Source organism: Lycium ferocissimum, chromosome 4 (assembly GCF_029784015.1).
Source record: "Lycium ferocissimum isolate CSIRO_LF1 chromosome 4, AGI_CSIRO_Lferr_CH_V1, whole genome shotgun sequence".
In the NCBI taxonomy this organism is placed as follows: Eukaryota; Viridiplantae; Streptophyta; class Magnoliopsida; order Solanales; family Solanaceae; genus Lycium; species Lycium ferocissimum.
In genome coordinates, this window is record NC_081345.1 from 14,526,197 (window position 1) to 14,551,868 (window position 25,672).

A 25,672-nucleotide genomic window follows, 5' to 3' on the forward strand; every position below is an offset into this window, starting at 1 on the left:
TAAAACCCATGAGTTCCAGGTTCGAACCCCCACTCAGTCAAAAATTTTAAAAAAATTCGCAAGGCAGAGTTTAAATTTCGCTATGCCCCCACCGGCATACACTTGTTAAGGAATTACCAAAGTTATGCCGGACCCGGCATACTTATGCCTTATGGGCAGACTTGGCATAAGTATGTCGAGTCCGGCATAACTTTGGTAATTCCTTCACAAGTTTATGCCGGCTCCGGCATACTTATGAGCAAACTTTTAGTTAAGCCTTAACTAAAAGTTTTTTCCTAGTTATGCCTTATAGATGGACTTTAGTTAAGCATAACTAAAAGTATGCCCCGTATAAGCGCATAACTTTTCCTTAAGACATAGACTTTGTTTTATAAGGCAAATTTTTAGTTATGCCTTAAGGAAAAGTTCCGCTATATAGGCATCTTTTAGTTATTCCTTATGGAAGATACTTTTAGTTGTCTTAACTAAAAGTTTGCGCATAAAAGCATAATTAGAAAAGACTTTTAGTTAAGGCTTAACTAAAAGTTTGTCCATAAGATGCTTGACCAAAGATAAACTTGTTAAGATTTACCAAAGTTATAGCGGACCGCATACTTATGCCAAGTTTGCCCATAAGGCATGAAGTATGCGGGTCGACATAACTTTGGTAATTCCTTAATAAGTGTCTGGTCCGATACACGCGACCCAAACCTTGCTTTGCAATTTTTTTTTTAATTTATGCTTGAGCGGGGTTTGAACCCGGAACCTCATGATTTCAGTGAACGCTCGGGGTTACGTAGCAAGGGCAAAAAATTAAAGACCGAAGAATATGAGGGGCATAATTTGAAGACCACAAATATGAGGGGCAAAATTTAAAGACCACCCCAAAAGAAGGGCAATCCGTGCAAAAAAATGCTCGGTGAATAGTAACAAAACAAATCGTAAGCCCATTGCTCCACCCTTTCTGAGAATGTATTTGTTCTTGTATCCTGCTGATAGAAGCATAACTTATTTCTTTATAAATGAGAAGATAGAGCTAGTCATGATACATTTAGTAAGGATCGAGCTGGAACTGATACCAATTTTGAAGATAAAATAAAACATGTAAAGTTAGAAAGAATTGTTAATGAAACTCAGGTTTATGCTTTAGAATCTTAGTAGAAGAAAATAATTTTTGTATTTTTTTTTTTTCTAACTTCATTCATTTAGTTAAAATTGCAGAGTAATATACACAAAGTAAATTAAGTATCTATTCATTGTCATGACTTTGCTAATTTCAAGTGATTTGTTTCTCAGAGAGTATCAGATATATGTAACAACCATATATAAATTACTAATAACGTAAATATAACATATAACTCGTCATCGTTCTAACACTTTGAATAACCACATATGTATTGTTGAATAAAAGAAAGTAAATGCTCAACAACTTTTTAGGTGAATACTTGATTTCTTTAACTTTAATTAGTAAAGTTGCTAGTCCCAAATTTGAAGTCAAAAACATACTTCACATTGTAATTAACTATTAATAGAGAGAGAAGAGAAAAGGGTTCAATGCATGCGTACAATCTTAAGCTATAAGGTCTTTTCAGGCACAACACCTCCTGCCATAGGATACAAATACAAAGCAACAAAAGAGTTCACAGAAAAAATAAAATCAGAATTGTGTAAACTTAAAGAGGAATAACTCACCAATAATTAAAAGAACATACCCCAGTTCCGCAATCTCCTTTTTTCCAAAGATTTCCGTTTAGAAATTGGCGCATCATATATGTAGAACCAAAAAAAAAGTATCCTAATAAGAAAAGAAATAAGATCAAACAATACCAAAAATTCCTCACTCAATCTTTTTGGACAGAAATTTCCGTCTTTGTAAAATATTCTTACTTCCCCTGTTTCGATTGAATAGGAAAAACCCATAAATACTACAAAGCTTTTTTACTTCTAAGGGAAAATTCAAGAATCCTACAAAGCTGATCCTTAGCAGAACTTGCTATAGTCATTCTAATCTTGATAAGAGTAAGTGTCGCACTCGTGAGTTCCATTGTATTGTATTTATAAAATAAAAGGGGGACTTTTGATATTTATAGTAGCAAGCAAAATAGGATTAGACTATTGGGTTTCTTTAATTATTACAGTGATATGACGTGACCTCGTGAGGGAGTGAAAGAGTTTTGCCCCCCTTTTAATTAACATGTAACAGCAATGGGAAATAATTGAAATTTTTAATGCTTTTAGATTTTTTAAAATGAAGTAAATCGAAAAATGAAAGAAAAAAGGCAAAAAAAAAAAAAAAAAAAAAAAAAAGAGAGAAAAAAAGATAAATAGGTTTTAGCTTTAAAGAGAGATGTCGCGATCAATGCTCAGATATCTTGAAACATATTATATATAATATAGATATAAATATAGATCTTTTGGTAACATTTTTCAGGAAAATATTTTTCGTTCTGTACAATTAATTTAATTTCATCACTTACTCAAACCAATACATAAACATTATGGGCAAATCTTTAGCACTCAAATATCTCATTAAAATTCTATCTGATTTGCTAATATTATAATTTATTATTAAGCCGGAATGAAGCATTAGATGTTCGCAGATGAGACAATAATTTTATATTTCCAACTTTGTGTTGATTTCTACCATCTACCCTCGACCATCTTTGACCTACTTTGTTCGGCATATATGTCAAAACATAAAGGGGAAGAAACTCTTGGCTTTTTATCATCCTTGATGTACTGAAGAAGCCACAAGTTCACTGCATCTGGCAATTCCATTGCATCACCACCGCTAACATGATGTAAAGGAGCAGCAGATCGGACATTTCGACATATGAATTATCAGTATCCGTTTAGAGAAGTAAATCAAATGTTCTAAAAATAACCTTTTTAGTCCGTGCCAAAATGAATGACCTCTTTCCTAATTTGAAAATAAATTCACTTTATGAAGTGATTTACAGCCACACAAATATTCAAGACTTATTTTGAACCACAAGTTTCAAAAGTCTTCACTCTTTCTTAAATGTCGTGCCCAATCAAATGAGTTCACATAAATTGAAACGGAAGGAGTACCTTGTTTAATTTATGCAAATTAGAGACTCCACCAATACCTGATTTTGGCACAAGGGATGCTTTTTCGGGATGCTTAAAGACCATGACAAGCACTCTTCCCGTGCCAAAAATGAAGCGCCCTTTCATCATTCAGGATCAAACTCATCACAAGATGTTTATCTCATATATATGTCACACTTCTCATGAACAAAAATAAGAAATTAGCATTAATGGACTAACGATACAAAGGCTTCAAAATACAGCTAGACAGTGCATCAATCTTTACATAATCAAGTGAGTCAAATTAGTCAGTTCTTCAGTCAGTTATTCCTGGGAAACAATCATATTCTGGTGTCAAACTCTCAAACTGGCACCGATCCATAACAGAGAAAGCATCCTACAGCATGAAAGGCCAATCATCACCTCCCATGCACACTGCCAGGTGATCGAGCACCTTTATCGCTGCTAATGTCATCATCAATTTCACTTCCATTGACCCACACAGCATTGTTACTACCACTCACTTCAGAACTAGCATTACTGCTCGTGGCAAGTGGGGAGTCAGGCACGCTGACGGTCCTGCTTGTCCTGCCTCTATTAGGCCCTGATCTCACGCTGTACATAGAGGATGCTGGAATGTTAGTCATCAACGGACGCAGATTACCCGAGACTCTTTGCCTTATATCCTGTCCAAGAGCAATGTCTCAAGTTAAGTAATGAATAAGAAAAGAGAATAAGGCCAACAAGATGGATCATCTAAGACTTTACAGCTACGAGAAACCAACAGAACATTTTGGAACTTTAATCAGTTCAGAGGTATACTTATGTCTTCAAGCTATGGTAGAACACAATATTCTATTAGCATAGGAATGTGAATTTCTGATATAATGTTATTCAAGGAATTATAGTATATTTCCATAGCTGCAATAAATGAAAAGAATGTATATACCATATGTCTAATAGCCATATCCAAGGATTTCTTTGATAATGATCTTCCAAAACCTGAGCTATCAGGTGACGAAGACTTTGCAGATAAGTTACTGTGTGGAGAATGTCTGTCATCTTGCTTCGGAGGAACTAGCTTCCGCATATTTACTACCCTTTCAACCATCTTGGTCCCAACCATGCCAGGGCTTACATTGTCATTGGCTTTAGCATGAAGTCGGCTCATGTATGGGACAGGAACAGAGCTTCCATTGCTATGCATAACACCATTAGGAGGACGTCCTCTTGCCGGAGAGCATGATTGTCGTCTAACCCTTCCATTTGAAGCTCGATCAACAGATGAAGATCTAGCACTAGCTGCTCCAGGTCTTCCCCTAGTAGCTGAAATTGGCCTGTCAGGTAGTGATGTCCTTAAATTGGGTGGAGCATCAAGGGAGAACCCTGGAATATCTGAAGGCTTCCATGGTCTGGGTTTTACAGTTGGAGAACTAGCACGTGGGGCTGCAGGGTTTCGTGATGCCATTGTAGCTGACTTGGTACTTGAAGAGGAAGATAAAGGTTTAACATGAGGAACAGTCGTATTTGTTGTACTTGACACTGAAGTTGCTCGACGAGTTGGAGTTGCTGCCCTGGATGTGGACTTTGATCCAGTAATTGAGGCCCTGCTTGTTGGTGTTGAGGACCTTGCATTGGACCTTGCAGTAGGTGTTGAAGATCTTGGAGGGACAGTGGGTTTTGCAGAAGGCATGGTGGCACGAGAAGTAGGTGTTGCAGACCTTGATGATCTAGATGTCGTTGCGGTTGACATTGTTTTAGAGGTTGCAGTCGATGTCATTGCTTTGGGTGCTCTCGCAGATGTGGATCTAGATGCTGAGGTCAAGGAGGATGTAGATGAGCTTAATGTCGGTCTACCAGTCGGAGTTGAAGGTCTTGATCCAGTTGAAGAAGAAGGTCTTGATCCACCTGAAGAAGAAGGTCTTCGAAGACTAGAACTTGAAGTGTTTAATCCAGGAGAGGAAGCTAGCTGTCTAGATGCTAAGTTGCTTCTTCCGGTGGTCTCTGGGAGAGAATTTGTTAACTGCATCAAAAGTAAAAAGTTACAGTAGAGATCCCTGGTTCTAAGAAAATAACTCAAAACTGTTGTACAGACTTCAGGTTGAGATTGCCAAGCAGAAAGCTTCACTATTTGCACTTCACAGATTTATCTACTCGCACTAACAGGCAAAGTTTTCCATTGTCATCAAGATAAATGGAAAACCAAATCAAACAATTAAACTGAATCGAACCCACTGAAAAACTGATAACGTGTTGTGATTTGCTACAGTTTGGTGTTAAGGTTAAAAGAAAAAACCAATAATTATTTGGTTTGCTTTTGTATTAGGAAAAAAAGAAAAGTTGAATTGAAACTAATAAATCAAACCGGCAACATATACCACCTTGTAATTATATTATATACACAAATGTGTATATCTATATATGTATGTATTGCATTTACAAAAATTTGAAACTATTTTATAGATTTTTCTTCAAATGTTTATAATTTTTCTGTGGATTTTGAGTCTTTAGCATGTGGTTTGAGAAACTTTTTTTTTTTTTAATGGTATCTAGACATTTTCAATAATGTTTTCTCTAATCTTTCTGTAATGTACTTGCTCAATCTAAATTATGAGTTGAAGGTTGAAACATATAAAGCAAGTTACACATTGGTGTTTTTCGTCACATGAACTTTTTAATTGTGACATATTGGTTAATCTTACAAACTTTTTCTATTGGTACTTTTCTTCATTGTTTCCATCTACTTTTATCTAAGACTAATCAAGTTATTATTGACAGCATAAAACCCAAAAAACATCTAACATGCAAAATTATAGAAGATTCTCTTCAAGATTAAACAATTCTATCGAATTGGGTAATGATTAAATGTGTGATAGCATCTAGTATACTGGGTATCAAGAAATCTGATAATTATAATTTCTCGGGAGAATCCTTAAGAAAAAACCAACTCGCACTGATCACAGACACCCCATCATAAGAGCATGTACTGGTACAGCCAGCTAATGCATCCTCACTAGGATAAAGAAATCATAGCCCTATAATATTCCTAGGAATTAAGTTTTCCAAATGGGTGATATCTGAGAGATTGGGTACTCGAAATTTCCCACAAGAACCATCACAAAAGAAATGTACATCGTACTTTTTCTTTTGGATGACCGAGCGCACCTGGGGTCAACCATTAGGACCAACCGCAGCCTTTGAAGCACGGGGATAATGGGCCCACCCCTCTATAATTCTTCAATTAAATACCGGGCTTAGTTAGCATGGTGCAGGGCTCGAACCTGGACCTAAGTCACAAGTCCCTCGACCTTTATCACTTGAACTAAGCCCTGGGGCAGATATACATCATACTATATCTGCATTGAAAAGTTCAAAAACTAAACCAATTCTCAAATTCAGCAGCGAGGCTTCTGCGAATAGCATTTGATTAAACAATGGAGCCACCCTGTGCACCTGTTCTGAACTAAATAACCTGCCAGGGTCTTCCTGTCTAATTATAGAAATTTCCTTTTAGGCTTCCCATAAATCTCCCCATCCCTCTAGTGGCTGGATAGGGGTGAATACTTTCAGATCACAGAGATTGACTATATTTCCCGTATGAAACATAGCAAAAGTGTAAAATGCTAATTTCCAATTACACACAATGTAATATCTCAGCAATCGAAGAATGTAATAGTAGAATATAATTATTCTTACTCTAGATGTCAATGCAGTGGGATGAGCTCTAGAATTTCCCAGCTGACTCATCATAGTTTTACGCGATTCCATCTCTAGAGAAGGAAAAAGAGGAGTACCTGGAGGTGTTAGAAGCCTGAAACAGGAAAATAACATCTCACAATAAAGCATAGAGAACTGCATATACTATTTTAAAAGAATGACCAGGAAATTTGATTCATGAATCAACAAAATATCATTCAACATCAGAGGTGCAAAGAAGCCCCTTTTCTTCTAATTTTCAACATTAAAGAAAGGGGGTGCACCACCCTACTCCCTTTATTTATGTGAGTGCTAAATTTTGATATATGGCATCCATTAATCTTTGTACTTAAATAGTGCAGAAAACAAATGCCTCTACAAACTATACGTGTTTTTCTCACTGTTCACGATATTTGAATAAAAATCTGCTTTTAACAACCTTATATTTTATCACTTAAATTTGCATCCTCAACATTCTTGGCTATCCTCCACTTGTAACATCGAGAAATTGAATTCAGCTTGCATGTATTACAATTACTACCTGGAAAAGTATGACATCAAAGTTTAAGATGCACATATAAATTGTATTTGGAGTGCTGAGTGTCACGTGTCAAACACCTAGCCTTCAACATTTAAAGAGGTTTCTAGACTTGGAGACCTCTATCAGTCTACTAGACACCGGTAGGGCACTATTTCCTAATTTTCTGCCTCTCTCCTCGGGGTACATAACAAGAACTTTAAATGGATTAAATTATTTAAATGGATTAAATTAAGTCTCTTATAATAAATGAAACTAATAACCTACCAAATCTTCAAGCTCCTATTATTCGACATAGTCCTCATTTGAAGAGAAAGAGGAGCATAGTCCTCATTTGAAGAGAAAGAGGAGCAACTTCCTGCTAGATCTTTAGCATGGTATTTTATGTTTCTTGGCACTATGATTTACGTTAGATGTTAAATATTTTTAGTCTTTAACAAAGTTGAATGACTTGAATCTATCGTTTGTTACATTGGAACCAACATAATCAATGAAATGTCGCCTCTGAGGAGTAGTTCTTAATGTTCCATTAGTTTGTACATAAATCCTATATAAACAAAAGTAATAAAATTAGATTACACATATCTTATTATGTTTGTTTGTGTCCCATAACTTTCAAATTTCTGTTTTCTGTCATTGGGATGCCTATCTCAGTAAACATGTCTAGGTAACATAATTTGAGCAAAATTGTGCATCAATATTTGCCTAAAGAATTTATAAACTACATGACCAAAGATGAAGTTGAATTGGATAAAGAAACTTATGATGTCAAAATTCAACCTATGCAGGTAAAAGTAATAACTAAACAACTAAAAGAATCGCATACAGCACATTCTTGAAAGGAGAACAAAAAAGAAATTACCAGTCGTAATCAGTTTTATCATTGTCAGCATTAAGGAACTCATCAGCACGAGTCTTCCGTACTGATGCAGCTGATGCAATATTTAATGCAGGTGAACTACCATTGTTTGATCCTGCAATAAGACATAATTGAAAAAAGTATATGAGCTTAGGCTATGAAGCAGAAATCACAAATCCCTCACAAGTTGGCCACATTTTCATGCCTATATGATGTCCAAAAGATTAAAGGTATGTTTCACATATACTCGCTCTGTCCCAATTTATGTGGCACAGTTCAAACTTTGAGAGTCAAATAGCTTAATTTTGACGTGAATTCGGGCATGGAATCGTTAAGTTTTTTGAAATAAGATCTACATAATTGGAACTAGTATACTATAAGTCATAATAATTGATAATTCAAAATATTTAAAAGATATGTGAAAAAATTACGGTCAAAGAAAGACTTGTTTGAATCTCAAAATCCGAAAGGGACTACATAAATTGGGACAAAGGGAGTATTTTGAAGTTGAAATTGGAACAATTTGTTTGAAGTGGACTATAGAAAAAGGTTTATGGAAGACTTCTGGATAATTGTAGTTTTTATGGAAGAAAGTCTGTGAACTTGAAGATTTGAGAGTGCAAGTTGAAGTAGAAATGCACCTTCAAAAAACAACTTCAACTTGAAAAAAATTCTTCAAGTTACAGCCCAACATAAATTATTACGCAACGTAGCCCAATATACAACATCATACCTGGGGGGAAAGCATCATACATATCGTATCGACCTTGTATAATACTGTAGGTGTTTATACACAAATATGGGCTAAACCAGTAACAAACTCAAAATATGGGCCGAGCTCAACCGTTGAGCTCATCGCACAGGGGTTGCCTAGTGCGGGTTATCTATCCTGTGTGGTTTGCGAGCAATTACACAGGATCAGGGTTTATCCTGTGCACACTCAAAGGGTAGCAGCTGCGGGTTTCTTGTCATAGAAATTTAAAAAAAAAAAAAAAAAAAAAAGCTCAAAATATGGGCTACGTGGCGTAAATATTTTCTCCAAGTAGACTATAGAGTAAACAAACAAACTTATTTGCAAGTGCCCAAACAAACGTCACCAAGCAGCATTTCAAAGTCAATAAATGAAAGGGAAAACAAAAACAAAAACAAAAAAAGAGGCGTACCAAGGGGATCAAAATCGTCGTTTATTTGAAGAAATCGATTATGATTTCTTTCATTTTCCCTTCTTCGCATTTCAAGAAACAATGATAGTTCCTCATCTGAGCTCTTAATTCTCTGCCTCGTACCCGAATCTTCTGATCTAAAACTTCTATTCATTGCAACTAACAAATAAAACCCTCAACTCCTTAATACATCACTATTATGCAAAATCAGCTCACAAAACCCTAGCCTTTTTATTTTTTTCTATAAAAGCGCTCTAGCTATGAAGCTCTGTTCAAAAATGAAAAATCAGCTCGAAATGAAGCTGCATTAATCTAACACCTGGATAGATAGACTATATAACATATATGGAATTAAATTTGTTGTAGTCTATGTGTATATATATATATGCAGGTAGAGAAATATAGAGAAGATTTTGAAGATGTGTGTGTGTGTGTGTGTGAGAGAGAGAGTGTGTGTGTGTGTGTGTGTGTCGTGGGGAGCAGTGATATTTGAAACTTGAATTTTGAGAGACGTTTTGTTTTGGGTTTACAATGACTTTTGCTTTTGGGGTTTTTTTGTTTTTTTCAGACATCAGATATTATTATTATTATTGAAAGGACAAGTCACGACGATTGGTTGGGATGTGATGTTTCATTTCATTCACTTAATAATGGACAGAAATATTCCGTAAGAAAAAATATTGACAAATATTCCACTAGCGGATAATTTGTATTTTCTCCGTTCAATTTACGCGGTACTTTTTATTTTTTTTTAGAGTTAAATAAGAAAAAAATTTGACCTTGATTTATTAGTATGCCCTGTAAATATTTTAAATTATTAATTATTATGACGTATGATGTTTTATATAATTTTTAAATATGTAAATTATTTTTTAAAAAATTTAAGTATTATATATCCGAATTCATGGTTAAAAGAAAGAAATTTGACTCTCAAAATACGAACTGTATTACATAAATTAGGATATTGAGAATGGTACATACAATATCACCCACTTTATTTATTTATTTATTTATTTTGATTTGTTCTATTTTTACACCAGAAAGTATTTCTACTTTCTTTATTGCCCCATTTTGAGGGTAAAAAGTTGTAACCTTTCAATTGTCTTTTTCCTGGGTTCTATTTCTCCTTAGAAAATAAAGCCACCAAGGCATCTATGTACTTTCGTAAGGAGAAAAATAAGAGACAAAAAAACAATGAAAAATAAGAGACAAAAAAAACAATATTTCCAACCTTTTCTATTTCTATTATAGAAACTAGATGTAGCTGCCCGTGATTAGCACGGGCCCAACATGGTAACGTGTTGAGCTTTTTATGTTGTTTTTCGCAAATATTCTGGTGACAATATTGGCACTGCTCCTTATATAAATGAAAATACATGCATAACCATAAGCATTAAAACGTTTTGGTACATCTTGTGCACAGTAAGATGGTTACATCTTGTGCATAGTAGACATGCCTTTAACAGTATCTTTCAAAGATAACATAAGAACCCCGTACCTACCAATTATTACAATTAACTATTGAAGATATGACACCAACAAAATATAGGAACTGTTTGTCTTCAAGCACATCCTGCGTACGTTCTAACCCATCATTCCCTTTGAGGCTCTGAGTATCAGCTGTAGTGGGGAGCTTAGCAGTCAAGTCTCGCTATTCTGAAAACAGCATCATAGGAGGAGCTTCATATTTGCCTTCAAAAAGCAGGTGAACATCAATCAACTGTGGATATGTCGAGATGTTTTGAATAAAATTGACAAACAGAAATATCACAAATAGAAGTTTTCTGGTAAATTCGAAGAAAGCAGTAGAGAGGCCTTAAGAAGCTAATGACTCAATTATGCTTTAAAGAAAAGCATGTGAGACTTGGTTCCCCCTTTAAAGCAACTCCACGATGAATAATGATACTCAATTCATCCCAATTAGGAATGCATTTTTTCACGCTGTTGGAGATGAAATAAATGGCCTTAGACGGGGAGGAGAAGTTGGGGGATTGAAGGAAAGTTTCATCGAAAACATATTGACCTTAACACACAAACCTATCAATTAAAAGGATTGAACAATACTGCTCAGAGGTGATCAAGTCTCTTAAGACTGGATCTCTTGCTGAAAGGCTTAGTGTTTGGTATTCTTTTCCTCAACCTCGAGCATCCACAAAAGCATCATATTTTACTGCAGTCTGTACAATGCAGAAATAACAATAGGAGTAAACATTTCCATCATATTTTACCTTATCAAAAACAAAAAACAAAAAACATTTCCAATTAAACTTGTAGGGAATCTTACAACCTCTATCTCAAAACTATTCCCTTTCTCTTTCACAACTACTTCATCCCTCTAAAGAATAGAATTGATCTTTTTCATCTTGAAATTTTCATCTCGGTAAATACTTAACAATTAAAATCCAGTAATAGAAAGTTCTTAAAATGAGAAGTGTGCAAAGTTCATTTAATAGGTAGGACATTTATCACATTATAGGAGGTCTTCCTGAGTTGAGATCTGAATATGACGACATACTAATTCGAAACAAACTCCAGAAAATCATATTCTAGTCGGAACCATCCCATCTGCCATCGAACACCAGGTTACCATCAGGCATCAAAGCCCACTCTATTAGGTGTCTCTTCAGTAATTAGTAGCATCCCCTTAAAGCGATAGTGATGGCCAAGCTGTTATCCCCTACATGCCACTCCATCTTAGCCCACTTCTGCATTTAGAATACACCAAAGACTAATAGCTATGACCAAACAATTATCTTACATTAGTCTCTTACATAAGAGTAGCCAAGGGAGAACCATAAAGGCATACACAAGTGAAAAGTCAAGTAGAAGTAGAAGCAGAAACACAAGATTATCTCGCTAGCTTCGCTGATATAGAAGTCTAGTCAACTTCACATCCCCAACCAAAAGAAAGAAGAGCCTGAAATAATAAATCTACAATAGAAGCTCAGAAAATAAGAAAGAGTCCTCCTTAATTTGAAAATGAATAAATTGCAATCAGGAACACCCTTTTTCAGCATTTAGATTATAATGGTAGTCATCAATAACCAACAGAGAAAGAATTTTTTTTTTTTTTTTAAAAAAAAAGATAAAATAAAGCTAGGAACGATATGATAAAATAAGTGTATATACTCTCGATTCATAGACTTCGATGTCATATAGATGAGGTTTACCGTATAATAAGCAACACCTCGTTACTTAGATCTATTCATAACAAAGTGTGTTGCAATGCCAATAGAAGAGCAATACTTACCAGACTCCGAAATGTTGAACAGAACAGGCACATGAATGGACTACCACGACACAGCAAAAACTGAAATAAAAAAGATGAAACAAAATAGAGGAACAAAAGTATCAGTAATAGCAAAGTGCACCTAAAAGCTGGACAAAGAAAATTATAGCAACAGAAAATTAGTAACCGACATGCAATTGAAAAACCAAGAAAAATAAAAATATTACGTCTTTTGGAAGATGCATAAGTGTGAGAAGGGCATAAACATTGATTTTCATATTAAAAATCAGACAATTTCATTTTAGGAAAATAAATTGATTCATGCGGAATATATATGAAGTAAGAGACTCTTATAGTCGTCTCTCTTTTGATAACAATGTAGCAGGTTGTCAAAACGCACGCAAAAGCCAAGCTTTTTTGCTCTTTCTTTGGCATTTATAAATTTGAGAAAGTTGAAAAACTCATATATGCCAGTAACTTTAATACCAAAGTTTTCCCAATACACTGAATTCCTAAAGTACCACATATTGTTCCTCTTCAACTCCCAGTCGAAGAAGAGAAAAGGAGCTTAAAACAAGAAATAATGGAGGCTTTGCTGAATCAATGTGAAATAAAGAGCGCGATGATGAAGCCAAATATCAAACGATAAAAGAAAGTAGAAACTAAGAACAACTATATTGCGTTATTGTATACAGTAAAAATTGGGGTAAAAAGTTATGACCTTCCGACGAAAGGTCAGAGCAAAATAGGAATGTGGACTTCAAAATGTGATATTGGTTCGAGCTCGGTGATTCGGATGAAATGAAGTTCGAGGGGTCGTTAGTCCGTTAGGCCAAAGTGACGCGGTTAGCATGAATGCGAGAAATCCGTGACAAGTCGGATTTCTCGCCACCAATTCCGCCGTCCGTTACGTTACAATTGTTGTGACTCCGCCAGTAGTAGTAATTAGCGTATTTTACCATATTTGAGGGAAAATTAAGGTTTTAACCCTTGTACTATAAATAGGGGTAAACCCTCTCATTAGGATGATCTGATTTTCTACTCTCACACTTTGTAAAATCTCATATTCAAGTCCTAAGTTCTGTAACAATTTGGCTCGAGCACAAAGCTAACGCTCTGTACCGGACCAATTACAGGGGCAAACAATAACAGAATTAGGCTACTTCTATCCTTGTTCTTTATATATAATTGATTGTTCTTCCATATTTCATTGCGTTAACGACAAATTAAACCACGTATCCTTTAAACCGCGTACAAATTCAATTGTTACCTTTTTAGGGGTTAACAGTTTGGCGCCCACAATAAGGCTAAGGATAATAGTGGTGATTTATTTACAACCCTACTTTCACTTGTTCTCTTGAAGTTTGTGATTTCAGGTTAACCTCAAAATGTCAAACAACAGCCAATCAATTCACTTGAACAATAACGGTGAACCAGGTCACCATGGCGAAAACAACAACAGCAGGGTGTCGGTCGACGTATTACCCTAAGATCCAAATGGCGTTCACCCCGCTGATCCAAATGCAGTCAATTCAAATGATGTTGTCGACCTGAATGTCGACGACAATCATCCCGTTGATCCGTTCAACAGCAATAACCTCGTGATTTCACCACGGGCATCTGTATGAAAGACACCTGGTGATACGGGAGAAGAAATTAACTTACGCTTAATATTTGATATGTTGCAGGAACAACGGGTGGCTATAACCCAACTCCAAAAGAAAAACAGCGACATAAGTGCAGAGGAACCGAGCCAAGTTGGCGAACCGGTCCGTAGGAAAGTTTAAGTCGCTGACAATGGGAACGAATCGGGCTCTAATGGGTCGTCCGAGGTCCTGAAAATGCTTGAAGCATTGGCTAAACGGATCAACACTAATGAGAAAAAAGTGGAAACTTATAATTCTCGAGTGGATCAGATCCAGCCCCGCCGATCTTAAGAGGTCCCAAGCAGAGAAGTGCTTGTCAAGGTGTTACCCTCAGAGCACGGCCACAGAAGTTGATCCGAAGAGGTTTAAGATCTTGGGACATTCTAAATACGATGGAACGACGGAGCCACAGGAACACGTGACTTCCTATACATGTGCCATGAAAGGCAACGATCACGAAAATGATGAAATTAAGTCGGTGTTGTTAAAGAAGTTCGGCGAGACATTGTCCAAAGGGGAAATGACATGGTATTCTATGAACGCATTCTGTTAACTCTTTTGAAATGCTTGCATATACTTTTATTAAGGCTCATGCTGGAGCTCGAAAGGTCCAAAAAAGGAAGGCTGATATATTCAGAATAGCCCAAAAGGACAATGAATTACTACAAGAGTTCGTGTCGAGATTCCAAAAGGAACGGATGCTTTTGCCCTCAGTTCCGGAGAAATGGGCAGCACAAGCTTTCACCAAGGGACTAAACCCTCGAAGCTCCGCCGCCTCATTCAAACTGAAGGAGAATTTGTTAGAGTACGAGGCGGTGACATAGGCCGATGTCCACAACAGATATGAGTCCAAAATTTGAGTGGAGGATGATCAACTCGAACTTTCACCAGGTTCGGCCACCCGAAGCAAAAATGGAGATAGACCAAAAGGATGGTTAAAAAAGAGTCGAAGTCATCAAAGGATAGGTACCAACCGTACGGTCAGTTGGAAAGGTCCAACTTTAGGACAGACAAGGGAAGAAGCGGTCATAATCATCATTTAGTCAGGAATGATAAGCGAAATGATCACAGTTCGGGTAACCGAGGTTTGTAATTTAGGCATGACACTGGTGGGTCGTCTAATAGTAGTGAAAGCCCGAAGTTGTCCGAGTATAATTTTAATGTTGATATTGCGGGTCTTGTTTCAGCTATTGGCCATATTAAGGACACGAGATGGCCAAGGCCGCTTCGGTCCGATCCTACTCAAAGGGATCCGAATGTGGTATGTGACTATCACGGTACTCATGGTCATCGGACTGAGGACTTTCGACAACTAAGGGATGAAGTAGCCCGCCTATTGAAGAATGGGCACTTGCGTGAATTCTTAAGTGACCGGGCTAAAGAAAATTACAAAAACAGGGAAGCAAATAAGCAAGTTGAACCAGTGGAACCTCAACACGTGATCAATATGATTATCAGTAGGGCAGAAATTCCCCGGGGTCCAATAATGAAGAGGACAAAGGTCTCCATTACTCGGGAAAAAAGAACGAGGGATTACGTATCAGAGGGATACATCTCCTTTAGTGATGAAGACGCGGAGGGCATCATTCAACCCCACAATGATGCTTTCGTAATTTCTGTCCTCATTAATAAATCTCATATTAAGCTTATTTTGATTGATACAGGTAGTTCAGCCAATATTATCCGTTGGAAAGTGGTAGAGCAGCTGGGGCTGTTAGACCAAATTGTGCCGGCAGCCCAAGTTCTCAATGGATTCAACATGGCATGTGAAACTTTGAAGGGGGAAATCACTCTATCGGTGAATACCCTTGGGACGGTTTAGCAAACGAAGTTCTACGTCATTGAAAGAGAGATGAGATAAAATGCGTTGCTTGGAAGGTCGTGGGTGCATGAAATAAGGGCAGTACCCTCGACGTTACACCAAATGGTGAAGCTTCCAACCCCCGAGGGGGTAAAAATAGTTCATGGGGAGCAGCCGGCGGCAAGAGAGATTTTTGCAGTTGAAGAAGCAGCCCCAATACCGAAGGCACTACCATTAAAGGTCGTGGAAGAGCCAGTCAAAAGCAGAGATGCTAAATAACAATCACATGACTAGGGCGTAGTCAGCCCGAAGATAGAGGAAGAAATAACCAACTTTGAGAAAGATGACTTCCGTGTTCCGAGGTCGTTCGTACTGCAGGATGATTCGGACGCAACCAAATCGACTGCAGAGGAATTAGAACAAATCATCTTGTTCGTACATCTACCAGATAGAAAGGTATGCCTGGGCACGGGGCTAACCCCGGAGCTCAGGCATAAATTAATTGAATTTCTTCAAGCTAACGTCAATTTTTTTGCATGGTCCCATTTAGACATGACAGTTATTCCATTGGAGGCGACGACTCACAAGCTAAGTCTTGATCAAAATTCCGATGAAGCAGAAAAGGAGACCAATGGCCGAAGTTAAGCATAAGTTCGTCAAAGAGGAGGTAACAAAGCTTTTAAAAATAGGTTCCATCTGGGAAGTAAGATACCCGGATTGGTTAGCTAACGTAGTAGTTGTACCTAAGAAAGGCAATAAATTTAGGATGTGTGTATATTATAAAGATTTAAATAAAGCATGCCCGAAGGATTCTGTCACGCCCCGAACCATGGCCTGGGCGAAACACGGCACTCGGTGCCTTACTGCATGTGACCGAGCGAACCACGTAAACTGGCTTGAATCATCATGAGGCATCACGTAGCGGAATATAACGTGAATGCATGATGAGCCTTTATAAAACGTAGTAAGTCATAATACTTAATAAAAATACTTGTTTAAACATGAGTGCGGAAATAACATGAATGAGCCAAAATGGCTATACGACTCCGAATGTCTGACATAACATAATCTGACATAACATAACTGACTTGTCTAGTCTATGAAACCTCTATCATAAGTCTGACTGGCAAATATACTTACTGGGATAAGGCCCCCAGCATACCTTAGATGTATAACTAATCATACAACAAAAGTTGACTAAACCCCGAATGAGATGGGGCTCACCAATAAGGCGATACGAATCTTTGTCCCTGCGAGCGGATGTGTCATCACGTATATACGGTACGCATCGTGAAATACGGCCCCGAGCAATAAAAAGGGGACGTCGGCACATTGAATGTCTTGGTATGTAAAGCAACGGCGAAAGAAATAACATGAGACATGGAATAACATAGTAAGAACTGAAACTGAAAACCTGGACATGAACATGAGCATGAGCATGAGCATGGATACACACATATATAACATGGTAAAAATATCATAAGTAGGGAGAGCAATAACTTATAACCGATCCATGGTCTGGTGCTTACGTCCCGCCGGCAACACTCGATCCTTGCCGGGGAACATGAGATTTAATAAAATATGAAAGGATCCGGTCATTATGAGAGATCGTCGGGACATGGGTGGAGCGATCCTCATCCTACGGTGGCTACGTAGTTTCGGGCTATCGAAGCCTTCCTCGGTAATTAAAGCAACTCCCAAATCATGAACATGTAAAATAAGTGGCACTTTGCTTTGCCCATGATTTTCGTGAATTAACCTTGGTTTTCATGAAACATAACTAACTTGTACATGGTTTTCATGAATCATAACTTGCTTATACATGGTTTTCATGAATCATAACTTGCTTGTACATGGATATCCTAAATTATATAATGCTTGCATGAACTTGTAAAACATGTATAGTATTTTCTTGAAAATAGCATAATATATCATAAACTAGCATGCATGCACCCATGGAATGAGATATATGGGTTTTCATGGATTACGGACGGATTCTCAATAATCATAAAGAAATATTAAGAACTCAATGATGAAATTATAACAATTCATACATAGTATAATCATGGACATGGACCTAGGGTTATCATGAGCATGGTGTAGAAACCCTAGTTTTCGTAAAGAATCATAATTTATGGATTATGAGGCGTGGGGAAGAGCAATGATATTCCCACACGTAGATAGTAACTCTACATACCTGTAATGCTCCAAAATCTTGAATTAAAGACTTGAATTTTGGAGAAGATTTCCTAAATCTTGACTCTTGAACCTTGAGATGGGTTTTCTTGAAAACCCTAGTTTATGAACAATGATTTCTTACTTAGATTATTAGATATATATATATATATATATGTTAGAATTGAGTTGGAAGGGTTTTGGTTGACTTACCTTGATGTTTTGGATTGTTTCTAGGGCTTGGAATTGTGAATAATGAAATAGGAGAACTCAAGACTTGGATTTATACAAAAATGAGGCGGAGGTTATATGGACATATTATACGGTCCGTATAAAGTTATACGGTCCGTATAATATGACCATATTTTATCATGGTGGAACAGAATGTCGGTTTGGAGCGTCCTGAAGTACGGACGAGTTATACGGTCCGTATAAAATTATATGGGCCGTATAACCAGTTCGTATAACATGATCGGTGAACGGACTGCACTGCGTCTCTTCAGTAAAATGGCCATAACTCTTTGCACAGATGTCCGTTTGACCCCCATAATATACCGTTGGAAAGGTATTTCAAAGGGATACAACTTTCATTCAGGAAGTGTTCACAAATTCCTAACGCAAGTGCCCGAAAACAGGCCATAAGTACAGACTGTCCTAGACTTAGACGAATTTAGAAGGCCTTAAGAACTTCACTTTTTGGTTTGACTTCAAAACGACTGTTTATCACCCGAGTTCATCCCAAATAGATTAGTATATCTAAAATATCACCTTTATACTAGATTCATACATTCATACCTAGTTCGAATTTACGGGATGTTACAATATCTCCCCCTTGAGATCATTCGTCCTCGAATGATGGGTCCTGGTTAAGAATGGGATTGGACATGGCTTGAATACATGAATGTGAAGATACATGACATGAAACATAAAAGCTAAACATGATTACGTGGGAACATGGTCATAGATCATGAGAACTAAATATGTCATTACATAGAAACATACATGGGAGCATGAAACTGAGTCGTACCTGCCTGGATGAGAATCGTCAAACAACTGTCCTTGGTTTATGAATAGAGGCTAAGAATCACTACTAACTACAGAATTTAGAAAATTTTATGGCAGGACTTCCTTCATAATTCAGACCCTCACGACATTTCTCAAACGCCTACCAGCTAACTAAAGTACCAACACACAACTCACAGGGTATCTTATTACACATGATGTGACTTAACGTGATTTCTCAATCTTGAATGTGGCTAACATGAATACTAAGCTAGCTTGAACACATGGAGATTACATGATTATTATACATGGGGTTTGGAAGAAAATCCGTAGGCACGAATGACATGAGTACTGGAAATAGGCACGAACATAACATGATTACCAGGTGTGAGACGCATGACATGGGACATAAATACATGAAAACATCGCATGAATACATGAGTGCTAAACGTCATGAGATACGAATACGTGTAAACATGGATATCATAACATGAAATCGAATATCGGAAACATGATTGTTACAACGGATTTGTATGATGAGCGGAGATGAGATCTGAACACTTAGAGGCTTGATCATAGATGTTCGTATATCACCATCACGATTGACATATAAGATATGAGTATGACTTAGGCTTTGAATGTAGGCGCAACTCGGTGCGAATGAGACAGATTTGAGTCATATAATAGGAATATTATCCTACATACATATTCATAAAGGTCTGGCATAGGCATGACATGAATACGTCGAATCTGAGTAGAATACTCCTGATATAAGCCCCATAGGGTGAAGGAAAGGAACTCTTGTTTACTCTGAAACATAGATAGGAATACCTTGGCATACCTTGCTTATTATCGTGCACGGATCATAAAGGATTGAGAGCGAGGAATCATTCATTCGAATCATAGGAGGCACTTTGTCTTAGAACATAAACGTGGCATGCGTACATCAAACGGAAGGACGTAACATGGAACATTTATGGTAACAAGATTAATATGGCATAAAACATGAATACGTGAGTAGCAGGACAGAGGACATGGGTACATGAGAAACATGGCATTGACATGGGTACTTGCATACCATGGCGTATGGACTTGAGTTTATGAGCATTGGAGTATGACTAAGACATAAGTGTGACTTGCATGGAGCACAATTTGTAGGCTTCACTCTTGAGTCAGAGACATAGGCATGGATAAAACATTACCTTTAGGATTTAGATATACCGAAAGAATGGGACATATTTCAACATAGCTTACTCTTATCACCATGAGTACACGCCTTTTTTTTTTTTTTTTAATAAGGTTCATGAAAGAATGGATTATAGGCATGAATACTTCGTTCTTCGAGCATCTAAGACATGGGTAGATAGTCACCTTGAACATAACGATCCATAGATACTTAGCGAAAGGAGAAAGGGATCATGTCATCATGATCGTAAAACATTAGCTAAAGGGACATAAGCATATGTAATCGTGGATAGGACATCCATCATGACTTACTCTCATTATTGCCTACCAACATCATTTTATACTATTTCTTTAGGTGGATGCTCGAATAAGTCTATCGTGGACATGAGTACGTGAAAACATAGGTAGTATACCATTGGAGTCGAAATAAGTCATTCACCTATGGCATTTTTCCTTTTGTCCAAGGAATAGGTGTGCATTCCATAGGATTCTTAGTCTTTAAACTATTATTTTACCTTCCCTTCGATCCTTATCAACGTCAACATCATAATAAGAAATCACTTAGGAGCTAGAACGTGGTCATGGGTATAAAAGCAAGATAAATACGTGAGACATGAATACGGTCTTTAACCTTGGACATGAGTACAACCTGATGTGAGAAACATGAAAGAACATTCCCTTGCATAGCTTACTATCGTATGGAGTCTTAATTCTTGTATCCTAAATATGAAGTGTAAAGCTTTAACAAGGGCATAAGATAGGTATGCTAGGCATGTGTAGAGTATGTTTGGGCATTGGTACTACATAGTGCATGAATTATTCTGGAATTGGAACTGTTATACCCTTAAAATCCGCTATTCGATCTAGAACTTTATCTCATAACATAATTACCTAGTACTTGATCTCAACTGCATGACAAAAATTACATTCTACGCACCTTATCTTGGCTACATGAAATGTGATCCTCCTTCCGACATAATCTCCTTAACACCTATCAACTTATGAAACACATAATCTATATCGGCACCTTATCACACGATCTCTCCCTTAGTTCAAAAGCTGACGTTTAAAGCCTGTGGATCCCTTGAGTTAGCAATAAGTGGTCATCTAGTGGTTCTGCTCATTTCCTCCAACATACTGACGACTCATTTCTTCGACTTACTTCAAGCAAGTCTTACTTACTGAGAAAACTGGATTCCTTAAATGAACGGGTTTCTAATGTACATAACTGGCATACTAGCTTTGTCAGTCTTGAGGAAAACTCTTTCCTGATAACTCATAAAGGCTCTTCTTCTATAGCTTGCTCTCTTACTGCTTAGATGTTTTCTTCTTTCACCAATTTCTATACCTCAAATTTAACTTAAACCCTGTGGGTTCTAACACGCCTTTGGTGTATTCAGACAGTTATCCACTTAGTAGTGCTAACTCGACTAAGTAACTCAAATCGTACTTCTACTAACTCTGCTGAAAATTTCTAATTCATTGTATCCATTCAAACTTACTCACTATGTTTCTGTTAACCACTTGCTAGCATCATATTCTCTAATTCTTCTCTGAGTACTAAAGTAAAGCATAAGGTTATTTCTAACTTTTCCTCCTTATCTGACTATATTCTGGGGTTGTATACTATCTTTCTGAACTATAGACATGGATCACACTTAGAAAATTTCATCTGTCTCAAACAAGGATTGGAACAACTAACCCCAAACTACCTATACATTTTAAAAATTATATGATACTATTGTAACAACTAACCCCAAACTCCCTATACACTTTCAAAATTATATCATACTATACACATCAGGGATAAATACTTAATCACATAACCTAAGAGGGAATTGTCATATCTTTTATCTCATAGTAATATCTGCTTCTTGTAGTAACTTACTAACTTCATACTCTCCAGGTCTGATCTGAATAAGCTTAAATAATTTAAAACTAACCCTAAAAAAATTCAATATCGTCTGCTCGTGGTTTTCTTATCGCATCAGTTCCTTCCTAGTCATGTGCATAGATCATATGGCAAAAATATATATATCCTTGAAAAGTCGGGACTTTCTAGTATTACAGGTAGTTGGCTCTTAGGCTATTTCTTGCTCAAAACTACCATGGACAATTTATGCTTGTTGCGATTAACTTCATAACATGCTACCTCGTGGGGTCTTAAATATGAACCATCACCCTTATACTATAGCTCCATGGTCAAAGAGTCCAAATAAACTTACTCTCTAGGGTATATATAACCTACGTGTGCTACCATACCGAAATTTGTCTTTCAAATGGTACTAACACCTGATAAACACACCATGCACTATTTAGCAAGTTTTGGGTCTCGAATTTCTTTCTTGCCGCTTACACATTTGATACGTTCAGAATTCGATGGAAAAAGAATGTTACTTACTGCTCTAAGCTTCATGGCACGAATTAGAATAATTCCTGATGACTCCATCTGAAAGAAACACATCGATAATGATTAGATTTATATCTTTCTCATCCATTGAGATGTGGCGTATTCGGTAGAATGAGAAATAACACATGAGTCCGAGTGATTTCTGAGAACATAGCTCTATAGCACGATCTAGAGTTGAAAGAAGTGAGACAATCTTAAATGTCTTGGTGGTCAATGTTTATATGTGTGGGCGCCACACACATATAAAAGTGACCCCACCGGGACACGGTTTCATAGACTCCCAAGACACTTGAACCTAGGGCTCGATACCAAGCTTTGTCACGCCCCGAACCATGGCACAGGCGAAACACGGCACTCGGTGCCTTCTTGCGTGTGACCGAGCGAACCACATGGCTTGCTGAATTATCATGAGGCATCACATGAGCGGAATATAACGTGAATGCATGATGAGCCTTTATAAAACGTAGTAAGTCATAATACTTAATAAAAATACTTGTTTAAACATGAGTGCGAAAATAACATGAATGAGTCAAAATGGCTATACGACTCCGAATAATCGACATAACATAACTGACTTGTCTAGTCTATGAAACCTCTATCATGAGTCTGACTGGCAAATATATTTACTGGGACAAGGCCCCCAGCATACCTTAGATGCATAATTAATCATACAACAAAAGTTGACTAAACCCCGAATGAGATGGGGCTCACCAATAAGCGATACGAATGCTGTCCCTGCGAGCGGATGTGTCATCACCGTATATACGCCCTGCATCGTGAAATGCAGGCCCCCGGGCAATAAAAAGGGGACGTCAGCACATTGAATGTACTGGTATGTAAAGCAACTGAAAGAAATAACATGAGACATGGAATAACATGGTAAGAACTGAAACTGAAAACCTGGACATGAACATGAGCATGAGCATGAGCATGGATACACATATATATAACATGGTAAAAATATCATAAGTAGGGAGAGCAATAACTTATAACCGATCCATGGTCTGGTGCTTGCGTCCCGCCGGGGAACACTCACCTTGCCGGTAACATGAGATTTAATAAAATATGAAAGGATCCGGTCATTATGAGAGATCGTCCGGACATGGGTGGAGCGATCCTCATCCTACGGTGGCTACGTAGTTTCGGGCTATCTGAAGCCTTCCTCGGTAATTAAAGCAACTCCCAAGATCATGAACATGTAAAATAAGTGGCACTTGCTGCCCATGGTTTTCATGAAACATAACTTGCTTGTACATGGTTTTCATGAATCATAACTTGCTTATACATGGTTTTCATGAATCATAACTTGCTTGTACATGGATATCCTAAATTATAGCTTGCTTGCATGAACTTGTAAAACATGTATAGTATTTTCTTGAAAATAGCATAATATATCATAAACTAGCATGCATGAACCCATGGAATGAGATATATGGTTTTCATGGATTACGGACGGATTCTCAATAATCATAAAGAAATATTAAGAACTCAATGATGAAATTATAACAATTCATACATAGTATAATCATGGACATGGACCTAGGGTTATCATGAGCATGGTGTAGAAACCCTAGTTTTCGTAAAGAATCATAATTTATGGATTATGAGGCGTGGGAAGAAACAATGATATTCCCACACGTAGATAGTAACTCTACATACCTGTAATGCTCCAAAATCTTGAATTAAAGACTTGAATTTTGGAGAAGATTTCCTAAATCTTGACTCTTGAACCTTGAGATGGGTTTTCTTGAAAACCCTAGTTTATGAACAATGATTTCTTGCTTAGATTATTAGATATATATATATATATATATATATATATATATATATGTTAGAATGTAGTTGGAAGGGTTTTGGTTGACTTACCTTGATGTTTTGGATTGTTGCTAGGGCTTGGAATTGTGAATAATGAAATAGGAGAACTCAAGACTTGGATTTATACAAAAATGAGGCGGAGGTTATATGGACATATTATACGGTCCGTATAAAGTTATACGGTCCGTATAATATGACCATATTTTATCATGGTGGAACAGAACGTCGGTTTGGAGCGTCCGAAGTACGGACGAGTTATACGGTCCGTATAAAATTATATGGGCCGTATAACCGGTTCGTATAACATGATCGGTGAACGGACTGCACTGCGTCTCTTCAGTAAAATGGTTATAAATCTTTGTACAGATGTCCGTTTAACCACCATAATATACCGTTGGAAAGGTATTTCAAAAGGCTACAACTTTCATTCAGGAAGTTTTCACAAATTCCTAACGCAAGTGCCCGAAAACAGGCCATAAGTACAGACTGTCATAGACTTAGACGAATTTAGAAGGTCTTAAGAACTTCACTTTTTGGTTTGACTTCAAAACGACTGTTTATCACCCGAGTTCATCCCAAATAGATTCGTATAGCTAAAATATCACCTTTATACTAGATTCATACATTCATACCTAGTTCGAATTTACGGGATGTTACAGATTCGTTTCCTTTGCCCCACATTGATCGAATGATTGATGCGACGGCAGGGCATGAAATGCTAAGTTTTCTTGATGCTTACTCTGAATATAACCAAATTCGGATGGATCTGGAGGGCCAAGAGAGAACTTCCTTTGTAACTAGATATAGCACATATTGCTACAATGTAATGTCGTTCGGACTAAAAAATGCTGGAGCAACTTATCAAAGCCTAGTTAACCTGATGTTCGAGGAACAAATAGGGAAAATAATGGAAGTGTCACGACCCAACCGGAGGGCCGCGACGGGCACCGGTGCTAACCCACCCGGGCACCTCTTATCATACTTTCACATTTACATCTAGGTGAGCCACATAGCTAAATCATACTTTCCATCCATTATTCATACTAATTCCATTGGGCAACAATTCATTTATATCATCATTGACAACTATGCCCACAACAATGTACATAAGCCGACGAGGCTA

At 37.2% G+C, this 25,672-nt stretch overlaps 2 protein-coding genes and 1 long non-coding RNA gene across 4 annotated transcripts; 1 reads left to right on the forward strand and 2 right to left on the reverse strand.

Annotated features, from left to right (window-relative positions):
- Nucleotides 1-3,146: 3,146 nt before the first annotated feature.
- Nucleotides 3,147-9,927, reverse strand: LOC132051593 (putative GPI-anchored protein pfl2). 2 transcript variants are annotated; one of them, XM_059442732.1, is made up of 5 exons: nt 9,287-9,927; nt 8,127-8,238; nt 6,727-6,841; nt 3,980-5,053; nt 3,147-3,716 (listed from the first exon to the last, which is right to left on the reverse strand). In XM_059442732.1, the coding sequence occupies exons 1-5, from the start codon at nt 9,438-9,440 to the stop codon at nt 3,450-3,452; spliced, it is 1,722 nt and encodes a 573-aa protein (XP_059298715.1). In that variant the 5' UTR covers nt 9,441-9,927; the 3' UTR covers nt 3,147-3,449. The 2 variants fall into 2 exon arrangements, with proteins under 2 accessions (XP_059298715.1, XP_059298716.1); XM_059442733.1 differs by lacking the exon at nt 9,287-9,927 and having other exon boundaries at nt 6,727-6,800.
- Nucleotides 9,928-10,576: 649 nt separating this feature from the next.
- On the reverse strand, nt 10,577-13,154 carry LOC132054380 (uncharacterized). The gene is made up of 3 exons (XR_009414278.1): nt 12,743-13,154; nt 12,482-12,596; nt 10,577-10,978 (listed from the first exon to the last, which is right to left on the reverse strand). It is a non-coding gene; the product is annotated as an uncharacterized LOC132054380 (long non-coding RNA).
- A 1,938-nt stretch (nt 13,155-15,092) lies between these two features.
- LOC132053761 (uncharacterized) lies at nt 15,093-15,983 on the forward strand. Its single transcript, XM_059445866.1, has 2 exons — nt 15,093-15,246; nt 15,349-15,983. Exons 1-2 carry the CDS (start codon nt 15,093-15,095, stop codon nt 15,981-15,983), a joined length of 789 nt encoding a protein of 262 aa, XP_059301849.1.
- Nucleotides 15,984-25,672: the final 9,689 nt, after the last annotated feature.

What these genes read in the sequence shown, in the direction of transcription:
- LOC132051593 (XM_059442732.1), bottom strand. Translation starts at nt 9,440, where the DNA reads ATGAATAGAAGTTTTAGATCAGAAGATTCGGGTACGAGGCAGAGAATT. An exon ending in CGACGATTTTGATCCCCTTG is followed by an intron (nt 8,239 to 9,286) that starts GTACGCCTCTTT and finishes GTCTTATTGCAG; the next exon opens with GATCAAACAATGGTAGTTCA. An exon ending in ATATGGCTATTAGACATATG is followed by an intron (nt 3,717 to 3,979) that starts GTATATACATTC and finishes GCTCTTGGACAG; the next exon opens with GATATAAGGCAAAGAGTCTC.
- LOC132053761 (XM_059445866.1), top strand. Translation starts at nt 15,093, where the DNA reads ATGGTTAAAAAAGAGTCGAAGTCATCAAAGGATAGGTACCAACCGTAC. An exon ending in TCACAGTTCGGGTAACCGAG is followed by an intron (nt 15,247 to 15,348) that starts GTTTGTAATTTA and finishes GTCTTGTTTCAG; the next exon opens with CTATTGGCCATATTAAGGAC.